The sequence below is a fragment of the Vidua chalybeata genome, chromosome 3 (assembly GCF_026979565.1).
Source record: "Vidua chalybeata isolate OUT-0048 chromosome 3, bVidCha1 merged haplotype, whole genome shotgun sequence".
NCBI classification, from domain to species: Eukaryota; Metazoa; Chordata; class Aves; order Passeriformes; family Viduidae; genus Vidua; species Vidua chalybeata.
This window is the reverse complement of record NC_071532.1, coordinates 46901060-46921464: the sequence shown is the minus strand read 5'-3', so window position 1 is coordinate 46921464 and position 20405 is coordinate 46901060. Positions and strand designations below refer to the sequence as shown.

At 39.1% G+C, this 20405-nt stretch overlaps 1 protein-coding gene across 1 annotated transcript in view; it reads left to right on the top strand.

Annotated features, from left to right (window-relative positions):
* Nucleotides 1–20405, top strand: part of UST (uronyl 2-sulfotransferase) — a 153137-nt gene that overhangs the window by 113721 nt on the left and 19011 nt on the right. The window contains exons 6-7 of the mRNA XM_053939235.1: nucleotides 5972–6069; nucleotides 8202–8359. Of these exons, the coding sequence (XP_053795210.1) occupies nucleotides 5972–6069; nucleotides 8202–8359 (256 nt within the window). The remainder of the gene's footprint in view (nucleotides 1–5971; nucleotides 6070–8201; nucleotides 8360–20405) is intronic.

Genomic DNA, 20405 nt, shown 5'->3' with positions numbered 1-20405 from the left:
CTTGCACAGCAGGCTTTTGGTAGCAGTGGTGGGGGATTGGGAGGCAGAGGGTCTACAGTGGTGGCTTCTGTGAGAAGCTGCCAGAAGCTTCCCCCATGTCCAGTGGAGCCAATGCCAGCCAGCTCCATGATGGGTCCACTGCTGGCCAAGGGTGAGCCCTTCAGTGATGGTGGTAGTGCCTCTGGGATAATCTGTTTAAGAAGGGAAAGAAGTTACTGCAGAGGAGCAATTGCAGCTGGAGAAGAGAGGAGTGACAGTATATGAGAGAAGCAGCTCTGCAGACAGCAAGGTCAATGCAGAAGGAAAGGGAGGAGGTGTTACAGCAGCAAAGCTGAGATTCCCCTGCAGACCATGATGTGGACCACGGTGAGACAGATGTTCCCTTGCAGCCCATGGAGGTCCACAGTGAAGCAGAGATCCACCTGCAGTCCATGGAGGATCTCAGACTATAGAGGGTGGATGCCCAAGGAAATTAATGCAGTGACTGAAGTCATCCGCGGTGACCTGTGTTGCCCTGTGCAGCTGGAGTGCTGTGGTGGCATTAATGTGAGCAAGCCCCATGTTGTTCACTCTTCTGGTAGAAGACCAGAAGGCAGCGGAAGAGGAACAGAAAAGGGTTTCTGTTGCTCTTTGAGCTGGCTGAGCCTCACAGAAGTGAAGGAGCAATCACATCTGGTTCAGGGGGGCATTTGCGGACAGAAACACTGCATTCTAGGGTTAGCTGGATCTGCTCTGCCATTTTGTGGAGCTTCTCCCCAGGATGCCCACTGGTCACTCTGCAGCCTGCCACTGGTATTCCAATAAACTTGCTGTCATCTCCAGAGGACAATCATCCCACACGGTTTGGCAGAGTCCACCCCCTCTGGCAACCCACCTTGGAAGGCCTCAGTACCACATCAGCACAGGACGGGAAACATTTGGCTTTGTCTCTGTTGGCAATGCTGATTTGGGAAGCAATGCCCAGCATCTGCCCACCCCACAGTAATCTGCTGCCAGTGCTGTTGACATAGATGCACAAACAGATACCAAATATATTTGAAAGAAATAAGTAATTTTACTGCTGTGTGGCTCTAGTTATCCAAATACTTGATTGAGATTGAATAGAAACATTAAATATCACCTGGTGAAGTAAAACTCTCTCTAACTAGGGTTAAAAATATGTTGCATTGTATCTTATGTTTCATTAAAATGTGTAAATAATTTGTGCTCCTAAATAAGATTTAGTAAGTTACGTTACATTTATACTTGGAAACCTTCATGCCAACTATATCTTGACTTTTCAGTGTCCTTCTGCAGCCTTCCAAAGTCGGAAGTTGTGCTTTTCCTTCTTTCATGTTGTATTTGTACTCACAAGCCCTTTTCTGAGACATCATGTTTACATTTTCTTTCCAATCATACTAAAGCCACCCAGAGCTCCCCAGCTGGGGCCAGAGAAGGTAGGGAATTATGATGGGGTTTTTTTAGCATGGTTGTGTTTAGTTCATATGATGTGACATTGTCCTCAGGATGTAATGGTCGGTTTGACCTCTTTACAGACACCAACTATGTGAGAAAACACTTTACAAGCTGTGAGAGGATTCTTGGTGGCTCTCGAGAGAGTGGAAGAATTTTCCTTGTCTGGCATCAGTGAGGACTAAGCTGCACTGCTGACTTTAGTGGTGTATGAAGGAACAGCCTTGTAAGCAGGAGAGGTCGCTGTAGACTGGGCTCAGTCACTGTTTTTTTCCACATCTTTTTATTTCATTTTCTTTTATGAAATTTAGGTTGCTGCTGACACACCTGCACATCTTCACGCTTCAGACTGAAGGAGCACGCACTGCTCCTAAGCTGTGAGCAAGGTCTTCTGGTTTCACAGAAGTTGTGGTATCTCAGGGGTAGGGCATAGGAAGAGGATGTGTATTTTTTGCTTTGATTGTGAGAGAAGGGATATTTTTGTAGTTTTCCAAAGATGAGCAGAGGGAAATGGAATGGAAATTATTTGCAAGGCATGTGGGTGTTTGAGTTATGATCCTGTATTTTAAATTGTCAGGGCTACTAATAATTGTAATGCATCAAGGGCAAAATGTGGTGTTTCTGTAATTTTTGGTTGAGACACTGATAATCAAAAAATAGGGGATGCCTTGAATAAGCAATGCTTTTTTTTTGGGGGGTGTTTCTTCTACTGGATAAAAAAACAAGTTATTATTTCTGTCAGTACTCTTACGATTTTGTATTAGGAGAAAAAAAGTTCTCAAATCTTGTCACATCTTTTTGTATATGGTACAGTATTTGTCATAAGACATTAACTTCAGTAAAATGCTTATTGTTCTACAAAAGAACACCTTAAAGTTTTCTCTTTTTGTGATGGAATTAAAATTCCCAAAGGAATTTTGTAGCCCTTCACTCTTTACAACTACCTGAAAGGAGTTTTAGTGAGGAGGAAATGAAAAGATGGTTGGAAATGTCCTTAAGTTGCATCAGGGAGGTTCAGATTAGATATTAGAGAAAAAAAAATCACTGAAAAAGGTGTTAGACACTGAAATAAGTTTCCTAGGGAAATTATAGAGTCACCATCTTTGGAATTGTTCAAGAGGCATCTGGATGTGGCACTTGGGGATATGATTTAGGAGTGATTATGGTGGTACTGGGTTAACCATTGAACTAGATGATCTTGAAGGTCTCTTCCAAACCTGATGATTCAATGATTCTATGAAATATTTTTAATCAGGTGCTGACTTCCTCTTATAGCATATATGAGCTCACTATGGCAAATGAAATAGTTTATTACTAATCTCAAAAAAACATATTAATAATGCACCTTTGATATATTTCTGATCAGTAGTCTGACACATTGACAGATTAAAGGATTAAGGCATGTTGTGATTTTCATTTCAAAGACAATTTTACAGAAGAAGAAAGCAGAAATTACCAGTTTAACTTTTCAGACAAAATTGTTACATTAGTAGAAAAATGTAGTACTATTTAAAAGAAAGACAGTTTCTGTTGTTACTTGGAGCCGCAGGGCTGATTCCCAGGCCTGCCACTGCCCCGTTGAAGACATTAGCCCCATGGGATGTGAGAGATATGAATTGTAGCCAGGAGCTGAGGAATAAAGTAAAATACTGCTTTCTTTATTGTGAAAGGTTATGATCAAAGTAGCTCTGTGTGCTTCCTTCTGTATCTTTCCTGACTGTTAAAATAATTTTTACAAGGCTCCTCTAGTGATTTAAATGAGCAAGGCTGTCATCTGTCACCTTGCAAATTTTTGTCTTACATAGAAACATTCCTGCCCTGAAAGATCTGTGTTCTGCTGAGAAAGCATGTTCTTACTGGGAGATGTGGCTTAATTAATGTTGCTTAGGATAGCAGAGTGATATTGCCTAGAATAATGTCATTTCACCTTGGCTTTCCATGCTGGGAAAAAAACCCAGAAATTTCTGAGTGCTGCTGGCACAAAAAAGCATCTTCCTGTAGGTGTGTTTCAGTTTTGTAATGACTAGCACACCTCAGGCTGACCCTTCTTTCACCTACTTTTTGGTTGAGAACTGATTTAACATCTCTTCGAGTGAGCAGGGGCTACAAATGCACGACGACACTCCAGCAGCTGGAATACAAATCATAGCAGTGGTGGTAAACAAAGCCTGGGAAGGGGCGGTGGTTCTACTGCAGAGAAAGCCTGGTGCTTCTGATGTCAGGAAGGTGAAGTGCATGTCCATGTGTGGCAAAAGATTGTAGGTTTGTAGGAAAGCTCACCTGGCTTTTATCTTAAACTTTGAGTTATCAACAAGGAATGGGGAAGATTAGATTAGGGTCAGCCTGGTTATTTCAGTAATCCTACATCAGTTTACCCAAAAAGGACACTAGAAATCTCTTTTTGAGTTAGTATCAGCTGTCTACTTGCTAAAGCTGCAGGATTTTCCACATGAATTTACATTGCTTTTATTGTACAGATGTTTCTCTGGCCATCTGAATCAAATACTGTTTTCAAAATTTCAAGAAGGTCCCAGTTACACTTTTGTGTTGGGTATTGATACACATCTCAGGGAATATTTTCTGACTTATCATATTCATTATTCTTGCAAAGAAATGGTAAGTTTCTTTGTTGGGAGCTAATGTCCTTTTGCCTTTGTATGAGAGTGAGAAAAGAGAAAATCTTCTTAGCTGGGTGTTGCTAGAGATTTTTAAGTCTTATGTAGGTGCTCTACCCACCTTCTATCTAATCTGTCTACCAAGTGCAAGCCAGCCTGGACAAAATTTAAAGTATTGTCAGGGCAATATTTCAGATTTTTTAAAATCCAAGCTATTTATTAATTCATTGCAGGTCTTTAGGTTCTTATGAAAGCCAACAATATACATCACTAAAAACATCTCTGGTGGTGTCTATAATAAAAACACAATAAGCCTTTAAAGAAGTGCAATTTGTAATTCATGTTAAAAAACCCTGTTGGGATGACAGGAGAGACACATTGCGTGTGCAATCTAAACATCCACAGTAAGATTTCTTTGTAATCATAGCATGGAGAATGGGGGGCTGGTTAGCTTCAGCTCAGAGCCTTTAATGTCAAAATTCAGGTCTTGACCATAAATATTCTGGTCTGTATTTAAGGCAAGTCCTGAATATACTGTGGGGAACAGGAAAAATGGATTGTTTGTATCCCAGTTGGCAATTTTTATGTTGTTTTCTTTAATGGTTCCTCACAATGTGATTTACTTCCTAGCCCAGGGTCTACTGGTGTGTTTATAAAGTTGGATTCACATGACTGTGAGACAGAGTAAGAATCAGAAAAGTGCTTTAAAAGGCTTACAGACAAAAATGAGGATCTAATGAAGTTAGGTGAGAGCACTGAAGTTCTGGGAAGAGCTTTTCTCTGAGGAGGCCTCAGATGCAGATGCTGTGGCTGGAGGCCTGTACCCTACCCTCCTCTGGGGAGAGCAGGGGATGCTGTCCATGTCTTCCATGCTGCCAAGCACATCTGTCTTGTGGAATGTTCTCTATCACATTTTATTTATGTGATAAAATATGGATTTGTTTAGTTGTTGGTTTGATATTGATGTGTATAGCGCCTATAGCATTGTGAAAGCACATATCTAAATAACAAGATTGATTCTGCACAGGTGAGATCCTTCCATTCTTGCTTTAGTTGTCTTACCCATTTTTTTTGCCCTGTATGTCTGTGGAGAGGGTGCGTCTGCTTGCAGAGTAAGGCTCTATTAGATTAGATAAGGATAATGGAATTCAGTCCCATGTGTTTATTATTGTGCTGAAGTAAAGCTATACATGGAATGCAGTTCCTCAGGGCTCAGTAGAGTAGTTATGCCTAGTCTTTGAAAAATGATAAATAGCTTCTAATTAGATTAATGATATTTCATGAAAATGATAAATAGTTTCTAATAACCCCTTTTCTCAGTAGGCTTTGCACAGTTCAGTTCTGAAAATCTGAGAAGTTTACAGAATTGTAACCAAAAGTGATGTATGTTATAATATTGAGTGAGATGTATAAATTACATCTTACATTTGTTCATTCCAGTCATTGAATGCAGCAGAATTAAAAAAAAAAAGGGGGGGGGGCCGACACAAATAATAATTGTTGTCTCAATTTTGTTTATATTGACTACTTCAGGTTCTCTCCAGGGTGTATTTAGAAGAAAGAAGAGCCTGAAAGCAATCTTCTCAATATTTCAAATGTTACTCAGTATGAAGGTTGATTAATGTGTCCCACTTCGACTCATACAGTAATCTCAGTATAATAATTGTGGGGTTTGCAGCAAGGAAGAAAATATTGCTTTGTGCATTCTAGGACAAAATAACTTTTTGTTTCCCCTGCTGATATTTAGAAGTAGATAAATAGACCAATAGATGACTTTTAAAATATTTGCTATAGCCTTGGCACAGTTCTTTGACCCTGACATGACTATAAAAAGTATGAGATAAAGAAAACAGTTGCTAATAGAGAAAGGAAAATACAGTATTTTTTTCTTTCCACTCCTGCAGGACATTAATGTATGTATCCTTGAAAACTACCCTGAATGTTCTAATCCCAGGTTGTTTTACATCATACCATATTTCTGTGGACAGCATCCAAGATGCAGGTAAATATATGCAAGGTATTTCAATTTGTTCAGCAATAGCTATTGCCAACATTTTGTCAGAAATTGGTAATAAAGAGGAGACGTTATTTGAAGTACAAGAGAAAAATGAAAGTACAAGGAATGTAGCACTGCATGTAGTAGTTGCATGCATATATTTTGAAGTAAGGGGGGTGTTGCAAATGTAGCACCATTCTTCCTTCTTGATTTATAGCATGAATAATTCATCAAATATGAATGTATTTATGTGGATTTTTTTTCTGGGTTACTTATTTTATCTGCCCTGTAATTTTGTAATACATGTTTCTGATTTGCTCAGATGCTTGTATCAGGTCTATATGTGGAATGCAGGTTTCTGTGTCCATGTAAGAAACCATATTCATGCTTAAAACTATGTAAAATGCAGCCCTCTACTGCTTTAATTGAGCTACCTCATTTTTAACATCTGTGTATGTCATTCTAATATTGCTGTATTACTGATACCATAGTAAATTTTTATGCAATAATATATAAATTATTTTAAATTATTTCTTGGTTTTAAACACTTTAGTATTGTTGGTAACAAATGTTCTTTATTAGGTGTGTTCTACTTCAAAGTATTCTGTTTCTGTATTATTCAGGCTTCTCCGTAATGAAACAACTGCACATTTTCCAGAATTTCTTTCAAAAGCCATACTTCTTGTAGCAGTAATAACAAGTGAAAATGTGCTACTTCTTCTGTAATTTCTAAGAATCTATGTTGTAAAATCCTGTCTTATCTTTTTTTTTTTCTTTGCTTAACTGAAGTTATGTATAAGAAACAAAACAGGTTAATTACTTCATTTTCATTACACATTTTTTAACATATTTTGGCCTTATTTGCAAATACTTATGGTTGCACATTTAACTTGCATGTGCACATAATCCCATTAACAACAGTCACATGTCTGAATGCTTTCACAGAATATCTCTCTGAAGTTTCCAAGCAGCATATTGAAGTACTGTTTTGTACCTTGTTGTAGGTTTGCCTCCTGCCATGCCCTTGAGCTTACTTCAGCTACTTCTTAGTCCAATAGGGAGCTGCAAACAGGAGGCTCATAGAGTTTGTTAGGACACTTTGCTCTTCCGGAAAATAGATCAGTGCCCAGAAGGTGGTAGAGCATGAAAAACCTGCTACAAGTCTGCTCTAGTAGGAGTGGAAAGTAGTAAGCTTTTCTACATAACACATAAAGACAGATGCTTCAGACAAATGTTAAATTCACTATTGCATAGAATCCACAATAACCTAATGAAGTCATAGAATAGGTGTGATTTACAGCCAATCCCAGACAGTGTGGGCAGCTGATTCCTTTAGCCTGGGACACTGGCATTATATCCCATGTCAGTATGAATGATGGCTGCTGCTCCCAGAACATAACTAATACGAGTTATTATAAGGGATTTAGGATTCATATGATTGTCTAATTACACCATGCTTTTGGGAAACAGAGAAGTATATAGTGAAGTCCTGCCAGCTTCTCTCACTGGGAGAAAAGATAGAAGAACCCTAAACTGTTCTTCAAAACCAGTATTAGTCACAGCAAAAAAAAAAAAAAAAAAAAAATGCAAATCCTGTAGCAAAACTGCAGGGCAACCAGGGGTAATGACAGGGAAAGGGAAGCACCTGGAGACTTTGGCAAAAGTTAAAATTAAGGACAAGGTGGAAAATGGTAGTGTCCTGTGTAGGATTCACCAAGTAACAGCAGGCAGTGCTTGGTCCCAACAGCTCTCCTGATGTAGCTCAGGGACACCACCACTCCTTAGCACCTTCAAACACCAAGGCAGTCATCCCTCCCATCAGACGGGCTTCCAAGTTGGAATAACAGAGTTCACAGTTTGAGCTTATAAACAACTTGGCAAAAGATATCTTCAGAATGGAGTACTTGCATGCAGTGATTAGCCTCCTTTTAATGTGATCCTGTTTTTACATGCCAATCCAATTTTCGTGGAAAAGCTCAGTAAGCTACTTGGGTTTGGTGGGGGGGGTCTTTTATTCTTCTAAGTATAGCACTGAATATTTTTTATTCACTTGTGTTCTTGGCTTGAGTTTGAGAAGTAAATGCATATTTAAACTTTTCTTTTTCCCTCCTCTGTCTTCCCCAATCAATTTCATACAGGGAGCCTGGTGAATGGGCCCTTGAAAGAGCAAAGCTGAACGTTAATGAAAATTTTCTGCTTGTGGGCATTCTGGAGGAGTTGGAGGATGTGCTGCTTTTATTAGAAAGATTCTTACCTCATTATTTCAAGGATGTGCTTAGCATCTACAAAAATCCAGGTAACTTTTTCCATTAAAAAGCTATTCTTTCAGAAACTTCAGCTAAATCTGCATGGCTGCTGAAGGGTACGTGTTTCTTTCTTGTTCAGTCATTGAAGAAGTTTATCTCCCTTTTAGGGAGCAGATTTGATGATGGGGAAGGTAACATATTCCACTTTTATCTTCAATGTTACTGTGTGGTTTTCTTTCCTTGCCTGTACTTGTTGCTCAGTGATCTTTCCACATGCCAGAAAGCTTCCCATTTTCCACTGGAGTGACTTTTCCTTCTTTTAATTGTGTCATACTCAGTTCTCAAATAATACTGTCAAAATGGTGTAAGCAATATGTATTTAAATAAACCTTCAAGAAATTGTTTGGGAAGCTGGATGCTTTGGAGATTCTCCAGGACCAGATTATTTATTTTCCCTCAGCCTTGACTATGAGTTGAAGTGAAATGAACCTTCAGCTGAGCTGAGTTTAGGTAAAACACAAATAAGAATGTGCATTTACAGCACTTGCAATACAAAGCCTACTGAGGAAAAAGACGTAGGAGTCTGGAGTAGAGAAATTAAAATGGAGAGCACTCAGCCTACTCCTTAATTTGCACCCCATGGTCAGTCTGAAAGGGTTCTCTGCATCAATCCATCCCTCCAACACTGATTTATTGCTTACTTCTTTAAAAGGCAGTCTTGTGTCCTATGCCTAAAAATAAATATTATGCTTCTGGAGGGCTTTGCATGTCATTCCAGCAGAATTGATTTCTTACTTACATTTGACTGGCCCATCAACATTGTGTGCACCAAGCAGGGGTAAAACTTGCCTTCTTCTTTTGTGACTCTGTAGCATTTGTGTCAGCGTGAAATGCCTACAGCCATTAATATGTGTGTTTTGTAACAAGCTGTATATTCAAAGCACATGGAACAAAGATTGAATTTAGTTTGTAATTGCATGCATGCTGGCATGAGGGCTGGCTTCTGACTGAGAACAGTATTGCAGTAGAGAGTCACTCTGGAAAAATTAGGGGCTTCTGTCCATAACAAGGATTTATACATGACTGTCCATCAAACCCTTCTTCTAGGATGCATCTTTGGAAATTCTGTATTTAGCTGTAATACAGGTACTAGGGAAAGTATGGCATTCCTTCTCTGAACATGCTTGCAGTGGGTCATTGCTTGCAAGCAGGCAATTAAGGCAGCTCTTTGGAAGGTGGGAGTATAACTTTATGGTGCCACATCCAGCCATAAAGAGATTTTGCTTAATAACAGACATAAAGAGAGTATTGTACTGACATAAGAGCAATGCCCAGTTTGGGATCAGGTACTTCCCTTGCTTTTATAAATTTTAAAATAAAAATAACTATGTTTGTAGTATGTGGAAGTCATCCTAAAGGTTTGCACAACTTGGTCTTGAAGGTTTCCCCATAGGGATGTTAGGGGGGATCAGTAGAAGGATATTCACTCTCTGCCATGAGAATTTTCTTTGAGTTTATATGACTTCTTCAGCCATTCTGTGCACCATTTATTTTCATTTCTTTTACAATGAGGGAAGCGAATAAGCAGCACACAGGGTTTTGATTTCCATCAGGGTGCCCTAGAAATTGTCAGGTGGGAAATAAGCAACCCGCCAGAATCATTAAGTGCTGGGTAATCTTTTGCCTCTCTTTGTATTGTCCAGTATCTGGAGGAAATTTGATCACCTGTTACAGGACAATGATTTCCTCTGGGATTTCATTTGAAAGATGGGTCTTGAATCTAAAGATTCACCACTTTCTGTCAGTATTCCCTACATGGATTAAATCTTTATTTTATCTTTCCCATTCGCTTATTGACTGGGCATATTAGTAAGAAAACAGTTTCCTTGTGTTATCTCTCTCCTCTTTTCATACATGCATATATTTGAGGGTTTTCTCCCTATGATAATTATTTTGTGATTATTTCTGAGTTGGTGCTAATGCTTACAAAAAACGCCCTTAAGAGAATCAGCCAGAAAAATAAAAAATATTCAAGTGGTGTGTAAGAAATCCTACATTGTTCTCCTCAGGGCAGCTTAGACCTGATCTGCAACACCCTTTGCTGTTGCATCATGAAGTGTTTGGAAGAAGACGTGTTCTGCCAGCTTCATGGTGGTCCCACAAAGCAACAGATAAATTGGGCCAAAACTGACCTTTTGTTGCAACTAACACTTGCAGATTTAATCTATAGAGTTTACAGTATTGTCTGCTGGCCTGCTGCTCCACTTGAGATTCTCTTATGGCAGTCTTTTCTCTTTCCACATAAAGAAGGAAAGTTTTTCTGGAACTTATCGTTTGAAAGCTGAATATAACAAGATGAGGAAAACACAGAGAAGGATGTGTACAGAAAAGTGATTCACTTCCGGAGTCCACTGTAACAAGCAGTTCTGAATTAGAAGCAATTCAGAAATAGGATTTGTAGAGCTGCCTTGAAGCAAAAAGTAGCTGAAGAAAGACATTTTCAATCCAGTGTTGCTTTAGTGGATTACATAGATTAGAAATCACAGTAGGAAACAGCAATTGCTGTGCTACCAACATCATAATCTAAACCATATTAAAAGTGCCTTCCTGCTATAGGAAGCAAAATGCCTAATGTTATCAAATGCATAAAATCACATGTGCATTTCAGATACATCTGCAGGAGTTGTGAGTTAAACCTCTTCTTCCTGAAGTTGAGACTCTTCTCGCTCATTAGAGGTGCTTTGGTTTGGTTTGTCACCAGATCACTCTAGATCCAATCTAAGCAAACTTCTTAGTATTGGAAACCTTCAGTATACGTTGATTATACAGAAATCAGGAAATCGAGAAACTTTTTCTCATCCCTGTTCCTTTGAACTGTGCAGGCCATATTCAAAGCTCTCGGTTTCTTTTGTTTCTGTAGTAAAATTTCTCATCTGAAGCACTATAATAACATTTATCAAGAAACTTTTTCTCAGTGTTCTCTTAGGAGAAAACAAAGACTATAGTTGTTTTACCTTCAAAAATATTTTTCTGCTTTTGTTCTGAAGCAGATCATTAAAACTGTGACTGTATGATAAGATAGTGTGACATTTTCATCAAAGAGCTACTGTCTGTCTGTGTACCTGATGACACAGGTAACTGCTCAAAGCAGTATGAACTGAGTGCTTTTCTTTTTGATGTTAATGATTTGTCTGATATAAGCTGGCAAAAGGAAACTGTGAAGAAAGGTGAAGTGTTAAAAAAACTTGGCAGTTCAGCATGACAGAAAATTTTTATGTCAGAGGGCACTAGGAGGGTAACTTCCTTCGTTGCATTAACAAAAACGTTGCATTCAGCTATTCCATGTGCCTAATATTTTGACTTGTGTGTCTTATAACCACGTGTAACAAAATGTGAAAGTTCTTTGTGATGCTAAAGTTTTCATTGGAACCTATCCAGTTTTATCTTGTACAGTACTTTAAAGCTATGGGCTTCCTGTTTTTCTGTACCTCCACTCTCTCCTTGGAATTAAGCATTATCTTAATGTTAATACCAAGTCAAGAATTGCAAAAGGACTCTCTTTTTTGATGCCTATCTTGTCCAAAGTTACAAACTTGTCTTGGTAGCTAAAACTGGCTTTGACAAGAGATTAAAAGGGCAGGAATGGGGGCAGCAGACAGATTGTGAAATCAATAGATAGATGAACAGATGGGTAAAATAAATTTTAAAAATATGTTTTTGTCTTTAATAGCTTTCTTTGATACCATAGTAAAATTTGCTCAAAATTTTATCTTTTTTTCACCAGCATTGAAGTAGATAGGATCCAATTGCAGAGCCTTAGGTTAGATTTATTGCAAAATTTGAAAGTATTCTTTAACTCTTTGAAAGGCCTGAAGTCATTATAAGAAAACTTGATATGTAAAATCTTTCCTCACTCTCAGGGGCTAAAGGAAAAAAAGAATTGGTCAGTCTTGTTCACTTCTGTTGGCTGTAGCTCTCTTCTGTAAGCTGGCTGGTAGCCAGAACTCAGAGAATATTTAGTTTCTTTTGAAATGGGCACATGTGGGTTTCATATCTTTGGTGTTTATAAGAGACAAAAAATATATACTATACTCAGCAAAACAGAGTTTTCTTCTGTCTTGTCAATTTCTGTGGCATGGGGTAAAAGTTAACAGCATCCACCGTAAGACAATAGGCAATAAAATGTTTTTTTATCACCTCAGAAATGAGCCATATCCTCACACCTCAGGAGTTCATAAATTTTCTTTGGCACCAGAAGCCCTATAAAAGCAATTCTTCCCAATACCACGAAAAAACCCCTTTGTTTCCTGCAAGGTTCATTTAGAGTGGAGAATGAATAGGTCTTACTCTACAACAAGAAGACTGACTTTAAGCTTTTCAGACAGTGAATTTTATTGAGTGCAATGAAATAACTCATACTGTCAGATGAAAGAAAATATATTGTTTAGGTAAACTGTAATTTTTTTTTTTAATGCAATGAAATTGTGATTCCCATAAGAATTGCATTTACAGGGAATGTTTTAAACTGTAGTAGTAATATTATCCCAGGTAATATAAACCCTCTCATTTTTTAAACCTGCTATGTTCATGAATGTTAATGATACAGTCTTGACATTTTCTATTCATAAGTTTCCCCTTTTCTTTAAACCCATTACGGAGAGAGATGCTGCCATTTGTATTTATTGCAGAGCTGAGGTCCTGAGAAGCAGAGCATTTTTGATGGAATTAGGAAAAGGGTGAAATCAAGCTCAGCAGTCTTTGTGCTGTGCTGAAGATCACTCCTGTGCCAGGCCAGCACTGAAGGTGGGATGTGCCTTCATATGGTTCAGATGCTATGCATTTGGAAAAGTTCAGGAACAAGGGGGTTTTCCCTCTGAGAAATTGTAGTGAATGTGTTTACAGGCACCACCACCAAGAGCAAAAACTTTGAGCAAGAAATGATCATAGGACTCTAGTGGAAGGAGGCAGTGCTTTTTGTGTAGTGTCTTGAAATAGTGATCATATTATCATCTTGTATTCTACCTTTGTTTAGCCCAAAATGAAAGGAAAGAAGAAATTAGAACAAATGATATGAGGCTTCTTAGTCTGCTGGCGTCTTGTGAGCTGTACTTTCTGGAGAGGGTTGTGACTGGTAAATGGGAAGGGAATACACTTGCTCGTCTCCTGTGCTGAAGTGCCCAACCCTTGTCTCTCCTACACCTGCACTTTTGATGAGAGAATAAAATCAGTGTGGATTAGTCTTAATTTAAATACTAATGGGGTTTTGTGGTGGAGTTTTTTGTTCAGTTTGCTTTTGGGTGGGGTTTTTTGTAGGGTTTTTGGTTTTTTTTTTTTTGGCATCACTTCTAAAATTTCAAACGTTCAAATGTTTAAAAGCTTTGCAGACTCCAAATAGATTGTCTTTTCTTCTCTTTCTTGCACTCTAGAAGGGCTTTGTGTTTTCCCTGTGTAGTATTTTGAACAGGAATCACTGACTATGAAAATTTTCTACAGAAGAGGAAAATTCTAAATTTCACGTGGAGGTAAAACATGAGTTTGTACTTGGGAAGTAACTAACTACCTGTGTAACACTTGAGTAGCACGTTCCCATGTCTGATGCGGGGCGCGCTGTGAGAGCAGAGCCGCTCTGCCCAGCAGGTGGAGCGATCTGCCCGCGTGTGCGGCGCTCCCAGCGCTAGCAGCACACGTGGGTTTACATTCCGCCTGGGTGGCGTTTTCTTATCGCCCAACATCCTATTCTGAAAATAGCAAGCGTGAACAGACCATTCTTTTCTTCCCCCTTTGAAGTCTCAACTTTCAGTATTGCATAGAAGAACGCTGTAAAACCATGTGAATGCTAAAACATGCAGTTTAAGATCAAGGAAAAGTGTTTAATTGTACTTTTGTTTCTTGTAAAACAAATTCTCTGTTCTCTGTGTGCAAAATGGGCAGGGAAAGAGGAAGAGTCACGGTGCATACCCCTGAGGACATTTCTTTTTTATTAGTTCGATAGCATCTAAGACATTCTACACTACTAAATCTGTTCCTTGGTTTGTTTTATAAAACTGAAGGTGCTATCAAAAGCTGTAGATACATTATCTACCTTTTCAGCCGTGAAGATACAAGGTTTGGAGAGCAGGAACAAAACCAGAATGCCTGATCCAGGATGCCTTGAAGTTAGTAGATACACCAATGAGTGATAAGGATAGTCAGTGAAAGTATCCTTTCTTTTCCAGTCCCATAAAAGAAAAATACGTTGTTTTGTCTTCCAGAGGGTTGAAATCCTTTTGTGAATAAGCTAAGCAGTTTTAAGAATAGGAGCTCTTGGAAGGATTTGAGCACTTTTGGGCTTTCTCATGACCATGTTTTTCAAAAGAGCTACTAGGTCTTGGGAAGATTTGTCTCAGAAGCAAAATTTCTCTGTGGTGAGTTATAACAGGTGAGGTTCTTGTTCTGCTGAGGAAGGTGAAGCCACTCCAGACAATATGTGTGTGGCATGAAAACCATAACTGTGGCACCAAAAGATTTATTCAAGATAGTACCAGTCTCATTGCTAAAATGGGATCAGGAGTGTGGCAAGGGATCAAGTGTGGCAAGCAAGTTCCTATCGCTTTCCAACCCACGTGGAGCTTGTGTACATCCAGGCTCAAGTCCTAACTATTTACTCTTCCTTGCTAGTGTGTACTTGTTAGATTGAGTTAGCTCATATGTGCATAGTTACACAGCAGAGCAGTTGCCTATAAATATATCTTGTGGCCCAAAATGAATGGCATTTTGAGACAAAAAATGAGGCAGCTGACAGCCTGACACAACGTTGGGGCTCAGTCTGGGTGAATCTACTCCCTAAGCCTACAGTGCAAGGAATATTTACTTGTCCATTTGCCAAACACATTGCTATGGCTCTTCTTTCTCCTGGAGTCAAGAGCAGTGGTTGACTTGGTAAGTACAGCAGCACCAGTAACAATCACTTAGATCAGGTGAGAAAATGTACATATTTCCTACTGGAAGGTCAGGATTGTGGGCATGATTCATGAACTAGAGAAATAAGGAATGAGGCTGCTGTTGATCCATAGCTCCCTTTCCCATCACTTCTGGCATTCAAGGATGTTGGCTGCCTTCCAGATCTTACCACTGATTATGGCAGAGAAGGATATAGTTTCTCTTCTTGCTAATTACAGTACTGATTTTTAAATCCTTATTTTAGGCTTGGATTTTCATGGGCATTGAATTTGTAAAGGCTCTGCTCAGAATCAGTTGAATTGGAAGGTGGAGTCCATGTTCCCTTAAATCATTGTTTGAAAAACCTGGATCTAATGTTCCTCTTCTAGTACAGTTTCTGAGCTCAAAGACTGGCTCTGACAAGCAGCAATGTATTGTAGAGATAGGCTGAGTGTGTTTTGTAGAATTACTTAATCTTCCCTTTCTGTGAGCTATACCCAGCTTGTGCTCAGCAATCTGCTACCTTTTTCCTATTCCTCTCCTCCTTTTTCGTATTTCTCTTTCCTGTCAAATAGCAGGGTCTTTACCTGAAGCCAATTTTTTTTTTTGCATGCTCATATGAACCTCTTTATCATTAACAGAGTTTCCCCTCTCTAAAGTTTCTGTATGTCTGTAGGATTATGAAGACTGAGACCACCTAATGCATCATCTTCATCTTTTAGTGCAATTCCAAGACTTCAGCCTACAGATTTTGCATTTCATCCCACCTATTCCTGTCACTTGCATTCAGTTTCCTTTCATCAGATCTATCGATGGGCTGTCTGATTTTGGATTAAACCCTCAAAGATGTAATTTCATACTATGTTGCAGTAAAACCAAAAATTATTTATGTTCTAAATCCCAAGGGACCAGTCAAACAAGCCCTTACATCTCTCACACATCAAGAATCCTTTTTTTTTTTTTTTTTTTTTAATATGTCAGGAGATTATTTTGAAGGCTTGGTGCTGATATCTTCCAAGCAACAGTCGTGTTTATCTAATGAGCATATCAGTCACTAAAGATGTTATGGTTTTAAGTGTGCTCCTGCTGTTCATCTGAGGTTGATTCCCCCATGCATCTTTTGATTATTTCCTGTTCCTAGTATCACAAAATGGAAAACCCATGGATAGCCAGTTTTGTTAAAGCTCCAGCACGGAAGGAAATCTGCATTCAGATACAGCATTAGTGATATCTCATAAATAATCCAGGGTTACTGGTGACAATATACCACAAACATTTTAATGACAGGCAGTTAAAGCCTGCAATGACAGTTCATTCCTTCTTGGGTAACTTAGTAAATAAAATCATATGGCTATTTTAATCAGCAGCATTTCAGCTAAACCTCAGTTACTGCTTCTGCTTTAAAAATAGCATTTAAACAAAAATTACAGTGGTAACCGGTTATGCAGATTGTTCCTTTGACAACTTTGCCCTCTGCCCAGACAACAGAAGGCATAGAGAAGGAGCCATTAAATCCCAGTTACTAGGCCTGCTTCTGTTCCCAGGTGAGCAGGTCTTCATTTCACCTACATGGAAACAAGCATGCTCCACAAGGTGGCTGAGGCTGGAATATAAAAACTTTTATTAATAATAGGACCAAAACAACTGAGAATTTAGCTCAATTATGAGTGTATCCCACGGTATGTTTTCAGGGCCAGTGTTTGGGGAAAAACACCTCTTTATTGAAAACAAAGCATATTTGGCATTGAAGACACAGGAGCAATATGAAGCAGATCACAGAGCTGACTATTCACTTAACTTTTAGGAGCATAATCTTATTTTCAGTCTTCAAATAAAGTTATTGTACTTTTTTTCTCAGGCTAAATCGCTGTATCAGCAGCAGAATGGGCTGCAGGTTAAATTGATTTTTCCTAACCCCAAGGCAACTCGCAAGAACAATGCAAGTACCATGAGCCAGTATCTTTGATGGCTCAGAAATGTTTTGGAAAACATTAAAGATAAGGTAGCTATAGAAAAAAAATGTAGTTGTTAAAACACTTTTACCTGTAATTTTTGTGCAGTGGGGACAAGGAGCCATCCCTTAGGAATTACTTAGATTTTCACATAAACGTTGCAATTTAATATCAGGTTTTTACAGTGATGCAAATTAGCTGCTATAGTTATTAAAATGTTGTAATAATTAAAATTATGTAAACATGAGAGAGCATAAATTCTGACAAGTTAGGCGTGAAATTACAGCAAGGCAGTTCCTGGCATGCAACTTGCAAAAGGCATTAAAGCTAACACCAAAAGGGTTTTTTCCAACCACATCAGGGCTCGGTGGCTGAGAAAAGTCAGGGAGAGAAAGACAGTGGGCAGCTGAGAGAAGTGCAGAAAGACAGTCTTAGGGAAGAGGCATCCCCAGGGTACATCTGTAAAGGGACCACTTGCTCCCAGAGGACACAGTGTATTGTGCTCTAAAATCATCTTAAGGACACTATTGCTACTATTAGAAAAGAAGGGAAAGAATTAGTAACACGAACTTCAGCAAAGTGCAGGGGTCAGCTCTTGATGACAAATTTGTAAGAATTAAAATGAAGTAAATATGTTAGCAGTGTAGCTCTCAGCTGCTGCACAGCTGGTACTCTCAGCTGGTGTATCTCCCAGCCATCACTCCTCTCTTGAACACAGCTTCACACCATGCCTGTGCTCCTTCCTGTGAACCCCTTTGCTTTACCTGCCCTGAAGACAGTTTATGGTGCTGGAGAGCTGACCCCTTGCTCTTCCAAAAGTCTTTCTTGGAGTGATGTTCCCTACTTCCTTTCCTTGTTGGAATTTCCCAGCCTTTTTGATCTGTCCCTCTTGAAAACTTGCTCTTCTAGAAGCTATAGCAAGAAAATGGGGTTTTACTAAATATAGCTATGAAGATTCTGATTTTCTTCTTTTTCTCTGTTCTTAGAGTTGAATCACAAATTTTCAAATGTAGCATGAAAGAGCATCCTCCCCTCTGTTTCTGTCTAGGCTCATCTTCCCAGTTTCCTCCCCTTCCAAACTGCCTTCTCTATGTGTTCTTTTATTACTATCTTCTCTCCAGTTTTCTTTGCCTATCTCCAACATTTGCACCATTGTTTCTGCTCTTTATAAATCTTATCTTTTGAGTTGTACTATTTGCACTCTGTTTGACTATCTTCCCTTTACTTGCAGATGCCGTCTATAATGCAGGTAAGTGTTAGGGTGTGGCATTTTTTACACAGCTGTCTTTACTCCTTGGCAGTGTTAGGGATGCTGCTGTGAGAGCTAGTATTCACCAAGGAATTATTTGAAACTGAAATTGCCAAGTCTGTGGTGTGTCCCCTGATTCAATCAGCAGCTATTTTGGAAGAAGAGGTAAGATCACTCTCAAGCTTTTAGAGGGCTGTAATTGTCACCTAGACACCAAAAGATGAAAGAATCAAATTGACATACTGGGAGGAACTGTAATATAGGATGTGATTAATAGACAGTTGGGAAAAGTCAGTATGGCATTTGTAAAATCTTTAAGGACTCAGCAAGCGCAGGGATATGAGATGGTACAGGTATGATTTTCAGCAAGATCTCTATCCAAAAGCTCTTTAAGCAAACTAGTTGTCAGAATTGGAGAAAGAATGGTCTCCTGCAGGAAAAAGCTGGTGAAAGAGGTAGGCATTCATTGTTTGGTAGTGCCCTTTTACTTTAAAAAAACAGGGAAGTCTTGCAGGGACTGTGCTCCAGCCTGGTATAAATGTTCTCTTAAAAAGTTATGTCTGAGGTAAGAGAGGTCAATGCTGATATGATGTTACCAGGGAGCAACAAAAACAACACTGGAGTGGTTTACTAATCATAACAAAGCAAAGCATTACAATGCAGCTCGTGTGCAGTTGAGAAGGTCTGTCCTCGGCACTCAGAGCTGCAGTCCACAGATGCTCTGAGTCCTGATCCATGTGGAGCTTGGTAGGAAAGTGCATAGATTATCAGATGGGTGGGTATTTTTCTCTGCAAAGTGAAGCAGTCTCCTACAGAAGAAATTTTTATGTGAAGCTAGATCAAGTGATGACTCAATTTTTCCAGATGGCAGAAAATGATGATGCAGGACAGAAGGGTTAAATCCTGGCTGAATTGCAAGAGCAGCTGATGGAAAGGCATTCACATTGGAGGTGCTGCCCTAGCTGCAAAAAAGGGAGTTCACACAGCTGTAGTTCTGATTTGTGTTTAATGGTAGGTGATTCAGGAGCATCAGAACACGCCTGCTCTTGTTCTGATTTATCTGTTCTCTTTCAAGTTTGCATTCTGGGTAAGCAAAAGGTGGCAAGGATGACAGCAAAGCCAAAGAAAGGTAATTTTCTGCAGACATACCAGGCCTCATTTTCCAGCTAGACTCACTAGAGAAAGAAAGAAACTGTTGAGTTGGCTTCTGGTTTTCTAGCAGTGAGCAGCAGCTGTTTTGGTAGCAGTAGCAGCAGCTCATATAACAAATGTTTCATGATGAATGCAAACAAAATCCAGCCCTGAAATTCCAGCTCCACTATGTACACATAAAACATAAAACCAGTTCAAAATACTGTAACAGTCAACTTAAGGGATTTTTTTCTTCCCCTCTAAATAAATTCCATATGAGAATTAGTGTTTGGTCTGCTCAGTTCTCCAGGCATCACACAGAAAATTTTTATCATAAAGGCCGAGTGAACACAAAAACAGAGCAAGAAAAAATATTTTTAGAAGAAGTGCACGTGCAAGAAGGTTGTGTGGTTTGGGCGAAGGTTTTGAGAAGGCCAGTCATGCTTACTGAATTGAAATCACTGCTGATGTTTGTGAGTTGGCTGAATTCACTTGCCTCCAAAATAGGTCTTGGAGGAATTCTTTATGCATGTTTGTGCAATTTGCTTTCTGAAGATGACTTGTGGTTTTGAAGGCATCTACATGTTAGAAGAGGGTTATGCCCTCTAGCATAATTTTTTTTCCAGATAGCTAGTGGGAGGATTTCTAGGGAATGCAAGTTGCTGGTCAGTGCATACTCAGGGGAAATGAGGATCTTGAAGAGAGAGAAAAATATAATAATTGGAGACTCAGGAGAAATACAAAAGCTATCCAGGAGGCAGTGTCTTAAATTGTTATCTTCCTCCAATTGCTTAAGTTAAAACAGCAAGTAAATGCCAGCATTTACCCATCACTCCCTGCTCTGCT